General features: G+C 37.0%; 1 protein-coding gene across 3 annotated transcripts in view; it reads right to left on the bottom strand.

Annotated features, from left to right (window-relative positions):
* Window positions 1–18,775, bottom strand: part of LOC133648434 (ataxin-7) — an 83,795-nt gene that overhangs the window by 44,565 nt on the left and 20,455 nt on the right. For 2 of the 3 annotated variants that reach the window (XM_062044522.1, XM_062044531.1), the window contains exons 1-2: window positions 7,853–9,199; window positions 7,599–7,667 (exon numbers count right to left, since the gene is read on the bottom strand). In XM_062044522.1, the coding sequence (XP_061900506.1) occupies window positions 7,599–7,667; window positions 7,853–8,258 (475 nt within the window). In that variant the 5' untranslated portion in view covers window positions 8,259–9,199. Of the gene's footprint in view, window positions 1–7,598; window positions 7,668–7,852; window positions 9,200–18,775 lie in introns of those variants that run through there. The other variant, XM_062044538.1, reaches the window with a different exon arrangement.

Below are 18,775 nucleotides of genomic sequence, written 5' to 3'. Positions count from 1 at the left end.
TACATGTATGTGTATATGTATGTTTGTACAGTGAATGAATATGTACATGTATATGTATGTTTGTACAGTGAATGTACATGTACATGTATGTGTATATGTATGTTTGTACAGTGAATGTATATGTACATGTATGTGTATATGTATGTTTGTACAGTGAATGTATATGTACAGTATGTGTATATGTATGTTTGTATAGTGAATGTATATGTACAGTATGTATATATTTATGTTTGTACAGTTAATGTACAAACATTAAGATTGACACTCTGACAACATAATTTTGGGGGGAATTTAATATGACTTAAGCGACTCTTCCAACTGAATTATTCGGTGCTTGTTCATCTTGATGGAGATGACCAAAAGAAAGACAGTAATAAAATGGTGTTAGTAGGCCTGGGTCGATATTTGATAAATCAATGAACCGACGATAAATGAAAATTAAAGTCGGTAAGTTTTCAAGCGTCGATAAATCGTTACGTACATGCTTCAAGAGCATTCATGCTTTTCGTCGCTTTTAGCGGCTATGCGCGTTTGTACCATAGTGGAATGAAAAGAAGGGGGTGAATTATCTGGTCCTCATGAAGTGTCTTCAACTCTTGGTGCAGTGACGCTGCTAGCATCACGCAATGCAACTCATAGACATCTTATAAGTAGACGCAGCATTGGGTGCTGTGACGCGAGAAATTGGGCCGCCATCTTGAAGTGGTGATTAGGAGCCGGCGAGCAGCCTAAACTGACAGTTGATGGGTAGAAAACAAAGATGGTGTTCAGCGTTTTCCTGCTCAAATGAGCGGACTGTTGAAAATAGGAATCGGGGGATTACTTTTCACAAGTAAGATTTAACATTAACGTACTATTGGTTGCATTTTCTGAAAAGAATATTACCACAGAGTTGAGAAGGAGCAAAGATCTTCAATAGTACTGAAATCGTAGCCGCAGGCAAACAAGAGTATGACCATAATAGAATTGCTTGTCAATAAAATTAATTACATTTAAAAATGTCATACTTGAATAACATACAGTTGAAATAAATGATTGTAAAAGTCAACAGGGGTAAAAGTTAGGACCACAGTCCAGATTGTGTAGGGGGCGTGGTAATATATGTTAGCTAACTAGACAATCAGATGGACAGTGGCTATACAGTATTATACAAGTCTAAATTTAGTCTAGCTTTCCAACCCAATTTTGTGTAGCCCACCTTCGTGAATTGTGTGGGACAAAATACGTGATAAATATGTGCAGACGCTTTTATCCAAAGCGACATATATAGAAAATACATATAAAACAATCACTGTAAACATGATCATTTAAGGGAAGAATGTAATACAAAATATCAATACAAAGTGTCAAGACAGAATAAACCCTCTGCTGCTGCAGCAACAGAGATACAGTCTATAGGTGTATTTGGTGGTAGCGGGAGTGTATACTGTAGTCTAAGACAGTGAAGCATAAAAAACACAAAACATGCAAAATAGTGTGTTTTCTAACAGTGTGTTCAAACATTGTGTTTACTTATTTTTTAACATATTTTACAAATAAGATTTCAGTGTGTCCATAAGCACATTCAACAATACCGCAATAATATTGGTAGCGTCATAATTTTGGTCACAATAACTGCGATATGTGCAGCTGAGATAGGCCCCAGCACCCCCCACGACCCCAAAAGGGACAAGCGGTAGAAAAATGGATGGATGGATGACATTTTACATTATTTATTCAAAAATTTAAGAGTTTAAGATTTGAGCAAACAGGCTTCTGTATCTAGTTAGCACACACTCACACACAGTGCGGAGGGCAGTAGACTAGCCTGATAGTACAAAGCTAGTGGTTGATATTAATTTCTACAGAGTTTAGTGACTGGGCCGTTAAATCGACTGCAGTGCTATTTTTTGGTAGCCTGTCAATGGGCTGTATGAAGGTTGAGAGCCAACCGTATCCTGTGTGGATGCATAGTTTATAACCAAGCTATTACACATGCTTCCTATATATATATGTGCACTTCATGTGTATACTAATATACTTTCCTTTGTGTGCTTAGTTTTGCAGTACTTCATTGTGGAGACTATTGTACGTTTTTACATCTATAATTAAAAGGACTGTTTACCGACACTATCTGCAGAACTAAATGCCAACATTCAGGGAGGGCAGAATAAAATATGTAAATAAACCAGGGGTGTACAAAATGCAGCCTGTGTTACATTGTAGTGATAAAGAAAGCTGCAACAATTGAAAACTACAGCAAAACAATATAATGTGACAAGAAAAATATATGTTGATATTAATAACATAGATTTGTTTTCAATTATATGTATCACATGCGTCATAGCCAATTATGCAAATTGTATGACGACATCATACTGCCACAAATAAATTGCCAATCTCTGGGAAACACTGCAAACATTTTAAGACAAAAAACAGATTTACATTATTTTTACTCAATCTCAACTCAAGATGAATCACTATTTGTACAAGAGCTAACTTAACAACGCTGTAACAAGTTCCAGCAATGCACGTGCGGTCCATGTGTCATTGAATAAGAGACAATAAGTCCTAATAGCGAAGAGATTAATGTTAGATAACAGTGAGTGGATAATGAAATTCAAGTTTTTAAACAAGACAATAGTTATATTGCATAGTAACACTTCAAAGTATATTTTGTATCATTATGTTAATATACACAGCGCTGTGTTTAATGGAAGGGTGAGCAGCTCAGTCTTATTTTATTTTACTGGAAATATGGAAAATAAATGCATACAGTACACCCGTGCACCATATGACTTAGTTTAAAGTTAAAAGGAACACAACACACTAAGCTCTTGCTGTAGTCAGCAAAGTTTAGCTGGTTCATACAGCGAAATCAAACCTTTGAAGGTTTGTATTTGTCTGGTAAGGATTTGACACAGTGCCGTAATACATTGCCAAATATTATTAGTGTATTGATCAGGTAAAATACAGAATAATCTCAAATGAATCCTTTTCTCAGAATATCTATATTAAAAATGTAAATAATACTGTGTTGACTTTGAAGCTAAACTATACTGTGACTATAACTAACCTTACAAAAAGGTTAATTATACTTACACATACTTTACTTATACATTAGGGGTGTAACGATAAGATCGATTTATATTGCTAATTTCAAGTATATCGATCTGTGCTCGGCAAGAAAAGTATGGATCCAAGATTGTTTTAAAAGGAAACAAATACATTTTATCGATACTAGAAAACGGAAACCTGTGGATTTAAGAATGGCAGGCTTTTTATGAAGTTTATCACTTTTAGGGTAATAATGTTGAACATTAAGTCTGTTGCCCGTCTGTGGCGTCATCAAAACAAAAATAGCGGATATATCATTAATATTATTAATTATAACACAAAAACTTTTAGCCACAGCACGATTGCAAATTCACAACAAAGACAAACGACAACACAATAATATTAAGCCACAACTTAACTTGAAGCCGAAAACTGACACACCAACTTCCGGAAGTGATAACAACTGGCAGCCAAGGTAAAGTCATTTAATCAAAAACAAATACATGCAAGAGACGGATCAAGGAGGCTATGGAAATTAGGAAGAGAGGGGCCAAAACCATCAAGATGAGGGGGCATACATGCTTCCGCACTGTCGTCAGCGATGTCAGGGCGGAGAACAGATACTGTATGGCTGGATCAGGGAACTTTATTTAACGGGTACATTTACTGTTAAAATGTTGGTTACTGTAGTTTTATATTCATATTCCTTAGATTCAACTACATTAATGTGTGCTCGGCAAGTTTGCTTTCCGGAAGATGGTATCGATCCAACATCAATATGAAAGGGAATTGATCGATTTTATTGAAACTAGGAAAAGGAAAATATTGGACTTAAAAACGCCAGACTTTATATGAAGTTTAGCACTTTTAATGATAAAGACGTTAATCGTTGTTTAATCTGTCTGCCCATCAATACAAAAATGGCGGAAAGCTACGGTGGTCGAGAAAGGTTACAACAAATGCAAAACGCCACAAGACAATATTAAATTAAAACAAAACAACGTTTAGCTACAGCACGACTGCAAAAGCCACAACAAAGACAAACGACAACACAATAATATAAAGCTGCAACACAACTTTAAGCCAAAAACGATGCGGAAGAGACACTGCTGTGAACCGACTTCCGAAACACAACACCACGAAGCAACAACAACACAATTGGCAAAAGAAATATGAGAAATGGATCAGGGAGCCTACGGAAAGTACAAAGTGAGGCGCCAACACCTGGGACACTGTCCTTAATCGGCGACGCCAGGGCGGAGAGCGGATACTCTATGGCCAGGTCGGGGAACTTTATTTAGCAGGTAAATCTACTGTTAAAATGTTGGGTACTGTACTTTTATTGAAGATTTCTTGAATGTTGACAACGTGAGCAGAAAAGGTTTCTTCTTGGTAATTTAACGCAAAGTGTTGGTTGCACTTTAGTCAAATAATTGGCCATTAATTGTTGTTTACTTGCTTGTGTATAACCATCATTCATTTATACATAATTCCCTTACAAGAAATATCAGGAATATAGGAAACTTCACCTGCAGTGTCCAGTATTCACTATTTAGTTCCCGGTCAGACTGTTTGATTTTTTTTTTGCTAAAAAGTTACTGAATAGATTTCAACTCACTGAATCGTATTTTATATACCGTATTTTTCGGACTATAAGTCGCAGTTTTTTTCATAGTTCGCCGGGGGTGCGACTTATACTCAGGAGCGACTTATGTGTGAAATGATTAACACATTAGCTTAAAATATCAAATAATATTATTTAGCTCATTCACGTAAGAGACTAGACGTATAAGATTTCTTGGGATTTAGCGATTAGGAGTGACAGATAGTTTGGTAAACATATAGCATGTTCTGTATGTTATAGTTATTTGAATGACTCTTACCATAATATGTTACGTTAACATACCAGGCACGTTCTCAGTTGGTTATTTATGCCTCATATAACGTACACTTATTCAGCCTGTTGTTCACTATTCTTTATTTATTTTAAATTGCCTTTCAAATGTCTATTCTTGGTGTTGGCTTTTATCAAATAAATTTCCCCCAAAAATGCGACTTATATTTGTTTTTTTCCTTCTTTATTATGCATTTTCGGCCGGTGCGACTTATACTCCGGAGCGACTTATACTCCGAAAAATACGGAGTACATACATACATATGTATGTATATAGTATATATATATATATATATATATATATATATATATATATACACACACACACAAAATACAGGCCAAAAGTTTGGACACACCTTCTCATTTCAATGTGTTTTCTTTATTTCCATTATTAATTACATTGTAGATTGTGTCACTGAAGGCATCAAAACTATGACACTTGTGAAGTGAAAACCCTTTCAGGTGACTGCCTCTTGAAGCTCATCGAGAGAATGCCAAGAGTGTGCAGAATCGTAATCAGAGCAAACGGTGGCTATTTTGAAGAAACTAGAATATAAAATGGGTTTTCAGTTATTTCACCTTTGTTTGTTAAGTACATAACTCCACATCATAGTTTTAATGCCTTCAGTGACAATCTACAATGTAAATAGTCATGAAAATAAAGAAAACCTATTGAATGAGGTGTGTCCAAACTTTTGGCATGTACTGTATAGTATATATATATATATATATATATATATATATATATATAGTCCCTGAATCACATCGGCAACCACGAATATCGACTCGAATCGTTACACACCTACTTAACAGAATAATCTCAAATTAATACTTTTCTCAGAATGTCTAATGTTAAGAATGTAAATAATACTGTGTTGACTATAACTAAACCTGTACAAAAAAGATAAATACACTTCTATAGACACATACTTAACATATACTGCACATACATACTTCACTCTCCTTCCAAATAGTACAACTATTCCTGGTAAAAGATCAAATGCTGACATTGTATTTAAAAGACAAATATTGCAAATGCTGTAGATGCATGTTGACATTAGTACACTGGTTCTTAACCTGGGTTTGATCAAACCCTAGAGGTTCGGTAAGTCGGCCTCAGGGGTTCGGCCGAGCGTCTGCGTCTAAAAACTTCAGACGTGCACATGCACTGTGGCCACACCAGCAGCACACCTGTCCCAAACCTGACTAAATAACAAGTTAAATGTTTTATTATTAAAATCAAACGACAGCAGTCATTTCCATGAGATAATTTTCTAATATAAGTGTTTTGTACTAGTATCGTATGTCTGGGTCGGGGTCCCGCTTTGGAAATAATTTGTACCCCATTATAGATATCGCATTTAGTTCCCACTAAAACATTCACATGTTGCACAATGAGATGTAAACATGGGATCATGTGTACATTCCTGTAACTTTCTGTTGATAAAATACATCTTTATTAGTATTTCTTTAATATAATAACATCATTTCATGATTAATTTTTATAAATTACGATTAAATAAAGAAAAAACATTTAATTTTTCACTAAAGAAGGGTTTGGGTTTGCCTTGGAAATAATTTGTACCCCTTTCAGATATCACATTTACCGTATTTTTCGGAGTATAAGTCGCTCCGGAGTATAAGTCGCTCCGGAGTATAAATCGCACCGGCTGAAAATGCATAATAAATAAGGAAAAAAACATATAAGTCGCACTGGAGTATAAGTCGCATTTTTTGGGGAAATTTATTTGATAAAACCCAACACCAAGAATAGACATTTGAAAGGCAATTTAAAATAAGTAAAGAATAGTGAACAACAGGCTGAATAAGTGTACGTTATATGAGGCACAAATAACCAACTGAGAACGTGCCTGGTATGTTAATGTAACATATAATGGTAAGAGTCATTCAAATAACTATAACATATAGAACATGCTATACGTTTACCAAACAATCTGTCACTCCTAATCGCTAAATCCCATGAAATCTTATACGTCTAGTCTCTTACGTGAATGAGCTAAATAATATTATTTGATATTTTACGCTAATGTGTTAATAATTTCACACATAAGTCGCTCGTGAGTATAAGTCGCACCCCCGGCCAAACTATGAAAAAAACTGCGACTTATAATCGGAAAAATACGGTAGTTCCCACTAAAACATTCACATGTTGCACAATGAGATGTAAACATATGGGATCATGTGTACATTCCTGTAACTTTCTCTATATTGTTGTAAAATATATCTTTATTAGTATTTCTTTAATATAATAACATAATTTTATGATTAATATTTATAAATTAAGATTAAATGAAGAAAATACATTTTATTTTTCACTAAAGAAGGGTTCGGTGAATGCGCATATGAAACTGGTGGGGTTCGGTACCTCCAACAAGGTTAAGAACCACTGCATTAGTAAGACATGACAGTGTTATTGTTTCTAAAGCTTGAGCCTATCCCCGACTACAGACGAGCCAAGTTACCAAATAAGTTATTTTAGGGACAGATGTCAAAGTAGCACATACGCAAGAGACGTGTTTCACAAATAAAACGCTTGTTCGGTCATTTTGAAGTTTGACTCGGCTTGAGGGTGTGTGTTTGTGTGCCAAATCCCCACAAGCAAAATACCCATTCGGCCCTAGACAGAAAAAAAAAAAAACACACTTACCTTCTCTGCACAAACGCATGGCTTCGCGATTTTTCCCCGAGTCTTTGAAACTTTCCTCCAATTCAGCACCTGGGAGTGGGGGCGATCGGAGAGACACAAATAAATGCTGGCACTTGCTACCACTAAAAGGTTCCTTCCCATTTCGCCGACAAATGCATGCGAACGGCGGCCGCGACTAAAGCGAACTAGCGCCCGGCGACTGTGGCGCTCCGGGCTCGCCTCGGCGTACACAGTCGGGACGCGAAGGGACTCACCGTCATTGCCGTGGAGCTTGGCGGCGTCGACCCAGCTGCTCCAAGGCTGTCCCAGCATTATTTCTGGACTCGGCAAGGATCTCCGCTCCGCAACAGTCGCCATTGCTGTGGAGCCTTCTCCCCGCTGGATCGGCTGCTGCTGCTTCAGCTGCTGCCTGGCCGCTCGGCGCTGCTCCCCCCTGACGTCATCCTCGGCCCTTTCCGACATTCTTTCCGCTACAATGTAACAACACACAGGAGTCAGCTCGGCGAAGGAGAGGACTTTCCTCATGATTGGCACCGCGTCGTCCTGGCTCCACACGTCACCCGAAATAAACGAATCAATGACACGGGCGTGTGGCCACTCGGAAAGGGGGGAATACGAGCCTCTACAGCGGGGGTGACCAAAGTGTGGCCCGGGGGCCATTGGTGGCACGCCCTCAGCATATCCACTAGGGGTGTGGGAAAAAACCGATTCGAATTCGAATCGCGATTCTCACGTGCGATTCAGAATCGATTCTTTTTTTTTTTTTTAAATCGATTTTTATTTTTATTTTTCATTTTTTTAATTAATCAATCCAACAAAACAATACACAGCAATACCATAACCAATGTTCCCTCAAAATGTTCATGTGTGTGAACAAACCTGACATAACAATTTAAATGTCTTATTATTATAATCAAGTGACTAGTACATTTCAAGAGATTATTTTCTAATATACAGTATGTGATTTGGCCCACTTAGATATTGTGTTTTTTTAATCAGCTATGCACTGTAGTATTTTATGCCTGGGTGGGGGTCCTGCTTTGGAAAGATTGTGTACCCCTTTCAGAGATCACATTTAGTTCCCCTTAAAACATTCACATGTTGCATGAGATGAAGTGTTTATTAACTTACTGTCCGTAAAATAAATATTTTTATTAGCAATTATGTAGTCCTGTAACATAATTTCATGATTGATATCCAAAAAATAACATTCTTAACAAATGACAGTAGAATAAGCACACTGATTGAGGAGTCATAGTAAAACGACCTGAAATTTACATTTTACGTGTAGTGTTGGAGTTGTCCAACTTTTTGTGTGGCCATAAACGCACCAGTGGCTAATTGCCATAGTGTATGTGTTGGTGCAGGTGAGAGAGAGAGCAAGCGGCTGCTGTTGATATAACAGATGACAAAGAGTTGCTTTTGCCTTGGTTTGTACGGTAGACAACGACCGGTTTTGCTAGATAAAAGTATTTTACACATTGTTTTGGTGTGGTTATGGCCGACAAACAATTTTGCTAAATAAAGGGACCGATGGAATTCCTGTCCTCCTTTAAGTGTCTCCACAGATGTTACAATAATTTAAGTGTTGACAAACATTGTTTTTATCTGTTGTGGCCGTCTTTCGTCACCGGTTACTCACAGTTGCATTGCAAAATCATACAAAACAAACGATTTGTTTATTTTGTTTAGAGTGGGATTTGATTTTTTGCGAGGCGTAGATTTGCTGTGCGCAGAGGACGCGTGAGCAGTGCGCAATTGCACAGGTGTGCACCTTAGAGGGCACGTTGACCGTAACAATGCAATCCAATTCCAAAACCAAACCCGACCCAGCAACACTCAGAACTGCAATAAACAGAGCAATTGAGAGGACACACAAACAGGACACAGAACAATCCAAAAGTAGTGAAACAAAAATGAATATTATCAACAACAGTATCAATATTAGTTACAATTTCAACATAGCAGTGATTAAAAATCCCTCATTGACGTTATCATTAGACATTTATAAAAACTAAGGATGTCCGATAATGGCTTTTTGCCGATATCCGATATTGACCAAACCCTTTAATTACCGATACCGATATCAACCAATACCGATATCAACCGATACGATATATACAGTCGTGGAATTAACACATTATTATGCCTAATTTGGACAACCAGGTATGGTAAAGATAAGGTCCTTTTTTAAAAAAAATAAAATTAAAAAAAAAAAAGATAAATAAATTAAAAACATTTTCTTAAATAAAAAAGAAAGTAAAACAATATAAAAACAGTTACATACAAACTAGTAATTAAAGAAAATGAGTAAAATTAACTGTTAAAGGTTAGTACTATTAGTGGACCAGCAGCACGCACAATCATGTGTGCTTACGGACTGTATCCCTTGCAGACTGTATTGATATATATTGATATATAATGTAGGAACCAGAATATTAATAACAGAAAGAAACAACCCTTTTGTGTGAATGAGTGTAAATGGGGGAGGGAGGTTTTTAGGGTCGGTGTACTAATTGTAAGTGTATCTTGTGTTTTTTATGTTGATTTAATTAAAAAAACCAAAAAAATAATAATTTTTTAAAAAAACGATACCGATAATAAAAAAAATGATACCGATAGTTTTCGATATTACATTTTAAAGCATTTATCGGCCGATATTATCGGACATCTCTAATAAAAACAAATAAAAAAATGTTTATAAAAATGAACAATAGTGTCACAGTGGCTTACACTTGCATCGCATCCCATAAGCTTGACAACACACTGTGTCCAATATTTTCAAAAAGATAAAATAAGTCATATTTTTGGTTCATTAAGTAGTTAAAACAAATTGACATTATTGCAATCAGTTGATAAAACATTGTCCTTTACAATTATAAAAGCGTTTTACAAAAATCTACTACTCTGCTTGCATGTCAGCAGACTGGGGTAGATCCTGCTGAAATCCTATGTATTGAATGAATAGAGAATCCTTTTGAATCGGAAAAATATCGTTTTTGAATTGAGAATCGCGTTGAATCGAAAAAAATCGTTTCATAATCGAATCGTGACTCCAAGAATCGATATTGAATCAAATCGTGGACATCCAAAGATTCGCAGCCCTAATATTTACTACAAAATCAAAACCAGTGAAGTAGGCATGTTGTGTAAATGGTAAATAAAAACAGAATACAATGATTGGCAAATCCTTTTCAACTTTTTCAATTGAATAGACTGCAAAGACAATATATTTAATGATATTTAAAAATATTTTACCATGAATTGATTAACGTGGACCCCGACTTAAACAAGTTAAAAAACTTACTCGGGTGTTACCATTTAGTGGTCAATTGTACGGAATATGTACTGTACTGTGCAATCTACTAATAAAAGTTTCAATCAATCAATTAATCAATGTTCGAACTGAGAACCAATTTTTTTTTGGTTGCAAATAATCATTACCTTAGAACAGAGGTTCTTAACCTCGGTTCGATCGAACCCTGGGGGTTCGGTGAGTCGGGCTCAGGGGTTCGGCGGACGTCAAAACACACAGACTCATCGTGTAAATAAAAACTTCTCCCTATCGGCGTATTACGGATCCGGCGACTGCTGACTGATTTGCAAGTGTGTAATTTGTTGTGAGTTTATGCACTGTGTTGGTTTTGTTGTTTGAACAAGGTGATGTTCATGCACGCTTCATTATGTGCACCAGTAAAAAAAACATGGTAACACTTTAGTATGGGGAACATATTCACCATTAATTAGTCACTTATTAACATGCAAATTAGTAACATATTGGCTCTTAACTAGTCATTATTAAGTACTTATTAATGCCTTATTCGGCATGGCCTTATTATAACCCTAACCCTCTAACCCTAACCCTAACCAAATAACTCTGAATTAAGTCTTTATTACTTAGAATATGTTCCCCTAGTGTCCAAATAACTCTAAATTAAGTCTTTATTACTTAGAATATGTTCCCCTAGTGTCCAAATAACTCTAAATTAAGTCTTTATTACTTAGAATATGTGCCCCTAGTGTCCAAATAACTCTAAATTAAGTATTTGTTACTTAGAATATGTTCCCCATACTAAAGTGTTACCAAAAACGTATAACTTTGTCTTGAATTTGAAAAAAAAACAAAAAAAATGTTTTCACTAAAGAAGGGTTCGGTGAATGCGCGTATGAAACTGGTGGGGTTCGGTACCTCCAACAAGGTTAAGAACCACTGCCTTAGAAATTGATGGCAGCAACACGTTGCAAAAAAGTTGGCACAGCAGCATTTTTACCACTGTGTTACATGGCCTTTCCTTTTAACAACTCTCAGTAAACGTTTGGGAACTGAGGAGACACATTTTTGAAGCTTTTCAGGTGGAATTCTTTCCCATTCTTCATTTTCAACGGGAGACAGGTCTGGACTACAGGCAGGCCAAGTCTAGTACTGCTGTTGAAACACACGCAGAATGTGGCTTGGCATTGTCTTCCTGAAATAAGCAGGGGCGTCCATGATAACGTTGCTTGGATGGCAACATATGTTGCTCCAAAACCTGTATGTACCTTTCAGCATTAATGGTGCCTTCACAGATGTGTAAGTTACCCATGCCTTGGGCACTAATACACCCCCATACCATCACAGATTCTGGCTTATGAACTTTACGCCTATAACAGTCCGGATGGTTCTTTTCCTCTTTGGTCCGAAGGACACGACGTCCAGTTTCCAAAAGCAATTTGAAATGTGGACTCGTCAGACCACAGAACACTTTTCCACTTTGCATCAGTCTATCTTAGTTGAGCTCGAAGCCGGCGTCGTTTCTGGGTGTTGTTGATAAATGTCTTTCGCTTTGCATAGTAGAGTTTTAACTTGCACTTACAGATGTAGTGACAAACTGTAGTTACTGACAGTGATTTTCTGAAGTGTTCCTGAGCCCATGTGGTGATATCCTTTACACATTGACCGCCTGAGGGATACAAGGTGACAGGCATTCAATGTTACGTGCAGTGATTTCTCCAGATTCTCTGAACCTTTTGATTATATAACAGAGCGTAGATGGTGAAATGCCTGAATTCATTGCAATGGCTTGTTGAGAATTGTTGTTCTTGAACTGTTGGACAATTTGCTCACGCATTTGTTGACAAAGTGGTGACCCTCGCCCCATCTTGTTTGTGAATGACTGAGCATTTCATGGAAGCTGCTTTTATACCCAATCATGGCACCCACCTGTTCACCTGTGGGATTTTCCAAATAAGTGTTTGATGAGCGTTCCTCAACTTTCTCAGTCTTTTTTGCCACTTGTGTCAGCTTTTTTGAAACATGTTGCAGGCATCAAATTTCAAATGAGCTAATATTTGCAAAAAATAAAGTTTACCAGTTCGAACGTGAAGTATTTTGTCTTTGCAGTCTATTCAATTGAATATAAGTTGAAAAGGATTTGCAAATCATTGTATTCTGTTTTTATTTACCATTTACACAACGTGCCAACTTCACTGCTTTTGGGTTTTGTATGCCCCACAACAGATCATTACAAAGCAATATTAGGGACACGCACAAATATAAAAAAGGGAGTGTGGGGTGGCTCAGATGGTAGATCAGCCAGCCAGAAACTTGAGGGTTCTTGGTTCAAATCCAGCTTCCGCCATCCTAGTCACGGCTGTTGTGTCCTTGGGCAAGGCACTTCACCCACTTTTCTCCCAGTGCCCCACACACAGGTTTAAGTGTAGAACACAGGTGTCAAACTCAAAGCCCGGGGGTCACATCTTGCACATCATTTTATCCGGCCCGCAAACACCTGGAAATGTGTCAAGAAAGTACTTTGGGGTGGTATAGCTCGGTTGGTAGAGTGGCAGTGCCAGCAACTTGAGCGTTCCAGGTTCGATCCCCGCTTCCGCCATCCTAGTCACTGCCGTTGTGTCCTTGGGCAAGACACTTTACCCACCTGCTCCCAGTGCCACCCACAGTTATTTAAATGTAACTTAGATATTGGGTTTCACTATGTAAAAGTGCTTTGAGTCACTAGAGAAAAGTGCTATATAAATATAATTCACTTCACTTCCCACTTATTTTCTCACTAAATTTAACTGATATTTTTCATTTTGTCAGAAAAAATATATGTACTGCTTGAAATTGCATGCCTTTTAAACTTTAATAGTATCCATTATTGCAACAAATATCACAGTATATTATCATACTTTCCAAACATGTTGTCTAAATAAAAATACTTAACTTTACAGCAAACTACCCATCAAATTAATAAAAATGACAGCACAAAACAGGGCCTAAAAGTAGCGTCACTTGTTATGGTTACGTTGTGATTTTAGAATGTACGCTACTTCACGCAAATTTAAAAGCTTTCGTAAGCACAGTGGTTCCTGTTTAAGCAAAACACCACAACTGTGCGTAGTGTCCTCACATTTTCACAATAAAATAAGCCAACTGCAATCGTTTTAGTGCCAGGATTCTGTCCAGACTACTCTAATGTTTTTATTGGGTCCAGTTGACGTTATCTGTCCTAAACCTTGTGCTTGGGAGCCTTGGCTTGCTGGATAAAGACATATCAAACATTTTTAAAAAATGATCTGCATTTACAAGGTCTACATGGATAAGCTTGGTATCACATTAAATAGGAGACATTGAAGGTTACTCTAAACGTGAAAATGCACATCTCTTTGCTACTGGATGAGAGTAAATAACGCTGCTTGCTTAGGGAGTTTTAGCAGTAGAGGAAAGGCGAAGTGTTGGTTTGTTGCTATAAGTGTTGTGTTGTATGAAATTATGCTGGTGTCAGGCTGCTTGATATTCTTCTAGATCTGACCGTTTGAATGCTTGTGATAAGAATTTGTTTCTTTTATTCGTTTGGTTGCGCTTTTAGCAGGTTCTTCCGGTTTTGTGCATGCACTGCAATCGTTTACTGCAAGCGTCGTTTGGCAGCTACCACAGCAACCAAGCTGCCCCCTGTATTAGGTACAGGGTATTTTAATAAGGTTAATAAATACAAGGAAAGGAATATCAAAAGTGACATTTTAAAAAAATGTATGTGCAGCCCTATATGTGAAAAAGTTTTACCATACCTGCGCTACAGTGTGCACTAGATAACAAAATGAGCTGAAAACCACACATTAAAGACATACAACATGTAGTGCAAGAACTGTTTCAATACTGAATAAGGCAAAATAAATTCTGACTCATAATATACTATATATCAGTGTTCTTCAACCACTGTGCCGCGACACACTAGTGTGCCGTGAGATACAGTCTGGTGTGCCGTGGGAGATTGTCTAATTTCACCTACCGTAATTTCCGGACTATAAGCCGCTACTTTTTCCCCTCGTTCTGGTCCCTGCGGCTTATACAAGGGTGCGGCTTATTTACGGCCTGTTCTTCTCCGACACCGACGAAGAGGATTTCGGTGGTTTTAGTACGCAGGAGGAAGACGATGACACAATGATTAAAGACTGACTTTTCATATACCGGTAGGCTGGTTATTTTGATAACGTACAGGCGAGCACTTTGTATTACTTTAGACCGTTGTATTATTTGTACTCTGCACGAATGCTGTTCGCCATGTCAAAGATGTGAAAGTTTGATTGAATGATTGAAAGATTTATTGTTAATAAATGGGACGCTTTGCGTTCCCAAACAGTCATCTCTGTCCCGACAATCCCCTCCGTGGTAGCAGGAACCCCTATATACTACGGTAATTACACATCAAAACCCTGCGGCTTATAGTCAGGTGCGGCTTATATATGGAGCAATCTGTATTTTCCCCTAAATTTAGCTGGTGCGGCTTATAGTCAGGTGCGGCTTATAGTCCGGAAATTACGGTAGTTGGGGTAAAAAATATTTTTTTCAAACCAGTAATTATAGTCTGCAAATGATGTGTTGTTGTTGAGTGTCTGTGCTGTCTAGAGCTCGGCAGAGTAACCGTGTGATACTGTTCTATATCAGTAGGTGGCAGCCGGTAGCTAATTGCTTTGTAGATGTCGGAAACAGCGGGAGGCAGCGTGCAGGTAAAAAGGTATTTAATGCTTAAACCAAAAATAAACAAAAGGTGAGTGCCCCTAAGAAAAGGCATTGAAGCTTAGGGAAGGCTATGCAGAACGAAACTAAAACTGAACTAGCTACAAAGTAAACAAAAACAGAATGCTGGACGACAGCAAAGACTTACTGTGGAGCAAAGATGGCGTCCACAATTTACATCCGAACATGACATGACAATCGACAATGTCCCCACGAAGAAGGATAAAAACAAAGTAGATGCGGGAAATATCGCTCAAAGGAAGACATGAAACTGCTACAGGAAAAGACCAAAAAAAAGAGAAACAGCCACCAAAATAGGAGCGCAAGACAAAAAGTAAAACACTACACACAGGAAAACAGCAAAAAAGTCAAAATAAGTCAGGGCGTAATGTGACTAGGGCTGCAACTAACGAGTAATTTGATCATCGATTAATCTGTCGATTATTACTTCGATTAATAATCGGATAAAAGAGACAAACTACATTTCTATCCTATCCAGTATTTTATTGGGAAAAAAACAGCATACTGGCACCATACTTATTTTGATTATTGTTTCTCAGCTGTTTGTAAATGTTGCAGTTTATAAATAAAGGTTCATTTAAAAAAAAAATAATAATAAATTTAATAAAAAATTAAATACAATTTTTTTAACTCTGCGCATGCGCATAGCATATATCCAACGAATCGATGACTAAATTAATCGGCAACTATTTTAATAATCCATTTTAATCGACTAAATCGATTAGTTGTTGCAGCCCTAGATGTGACAGGTGGTGACAGTACACCTACTTTGAGACAAGAGCTATAGTGATGCATGCTTGGTTATGGTTTAAAGTCATATCCAACAATTGCGACAACGACTTTTTATTGTCAACTGAGTTTCGTTTTTTAATGATTTCTGCTGGTGGTGTGCCTCCGCATTTTTTTCAACGCAAAAAATGTGCCTTGGCTCAAAAAAGGTTGAAAAACACTGCTCTATACTGTACTGCAGTCTTACCATACCAGAGTTACTGTTTATAAACATGGGTAAATAATCATAAAAGTACACGGCACTTACTAACAGTACTCCAGGAGAGATTCATTAGAATAATCCATAAGGCTGGCTATAGGAAACACATAATTTATCTGTTCATTAAATCTAAAACATTGAAATATTCAGACCTTACTTAAAAGTCATGTACAAAGCAAACATTGAGCTGCCAAGAAATGGGCAAGAGTTTCTCTTGACGAGAGGGGAAAAAAACATATGAGGAATAAACACAATATAAAGCACTTGTATTCATGCACAACACTGAAAATAATTAGTTTATGTGGAATTAAACTATGGAATGGATTAAGTATGGAATTTAAACAAGGTACACATATGACCCAGTTTAAGAAACAGTAGCATATGGTGCTCACAAAGTATAAAAATATTCATTGACTGCTATCACCATCAAACGCGTATTATGGGACACGGGCGAGACCAGACAGGTTCTGCTTCTTCCCACTTTTTTTTGGACATTTGACAATTTGAGCACAAACGTGACTGTTTGATTGTGCTTGTAAATTTTTTATATGGTCCAAATAAATAAATGGATTTCGACTATACGAGCTGACTGGGGAAAAGGGTCTGTGCTCCGCAACAGAGCTATTTAAAATGAGTTTTTCTTGCAAAGCAAATACATTACTATCGTTAATTATTAAAACACACATTGTTGTAATTATAGCTGACATTAGAACAATAGATTGACAGTTCCCTTTCAAGTTTGAATGTGAAAGTTAAGAGGGTGAGGTTACTACATAAAAGCATTCTTTTAAATCCATAGATACTTTGCAAAACGAGGCCCGGGGCACACTCAAATAAGAGTGAGTTAGTAATCTTACACTTGGTTTTAAACATTTTCAATAATTATCTCAAACCTACTTATGGTTTATCATCTTAACAACCTTGTCAAATTATATGAAACCATGTGTTCATGACAAAGATTATGATATATAGCTTAGGTCAGGCTGATTAGGTAAACATGTACTAACCAAATATACTGCATAAAAAGGGACACATAAATACCTGTACATACAATTATGTAGTGCTAAAATGAACTTCATTAATAACACATAATAATAAATCATTCTTAACTAAAATTTAGGTGAAAATTAAATACAGCTTCACCACTTAAGTCAGGGGTTGGCAACCCAAAATGTTGAAAGAGCCATATTGGACCAAAAATACAAAATAAAAATCTGTCTGGAGCAACACAAAATTAAAAGCCTTCTATAAGTAATATAATGAAGGCAACACATGATATACATGTCTATATTAGCTATATTAGCCTACTATCAAAATGACTATGTCGCAGGCTGACACAAATCTTCGTTGACAGAAATGTTGAAATGTAACACTTATTCTACCCATTTTTGCAATATTGGAAAACATTAGTAAAACGGAGGCTTCTCAGGGGGTGAGATAACTCCTGGATATTACTGGCTTAGAATGGCCAAAGGTATAGATGTGTGTGTCCAAGTTAAAGAAAATGGCGGGCTGTCTTCTTCTAATGGATTTATAACAATCTATGCAAGCTGGGTAACGTTTGCTGTGGTCTGGAACAACATGGCACACAAACCACTATCAGAAATGCAGGCAATATTACATACAGATAATATGTCAAGAGAATGCAGATATAAATTAAATATACAGAGGACATGAGTAAAGAAAATTAAATGAGCTCAAATATGCCTACAAGTGAGGCATAATGATGCAATACGTACATAAATAGCATGTTAGCATCGAATAGCTTGCAGTCATGCACTGACCAAATATGCTTGATAAGCACTCCACAAAAGTCAATAACATCAACAAAGCTCACCTTTGTGCATTCACACACAGCATAAAAAGTTTGGTGGACAAAATGAGACAAAGAAAGAGTTGTACAAAACATCTTTCTCTGGCATTGTTGGAGAAAGTTATACATGTAAACAAACTCCGGTGAGTTCAAGGACTGTCAAAATTAGGAGGCAAGGCAAGGCAAGGCAACTTTATTTGTATAGCGCTTTTCATACACAAGGCAGACTCAAAGTGCTTCACAGACAACAAAGTGAAATGAAAGAAAATAAAAGCAAAATTAAAATGCAGACAATAAAAATAAAAACAGTGCAGACGTTAAAAGTTAAAAGATTAAAAGATTTAGCTGAAAGCTAAGGT

Source organism: Entelurus aequoreus, linkage group LG01, assembly GCF_033978785.1.
Source record: "Entelurus aequoreus isolate RoL-2023_Sb linkage group LG01, RoL_Eaeq_v1.1, whole genome shotgun sequence".
In the NCBI taxonomy this organism is placed as follows: Eukaryota; Metazoa; Chordata; class Actinopteri; order Syngnathiformes; family Syngnathidae; genus Entelurus; species Entelurus aequoreus.
The sequence above is the reverse complement of the archived record's forward strand: the minus strand, read 5'-3'. Positions and strand labels throughout refer to the sequence as shown.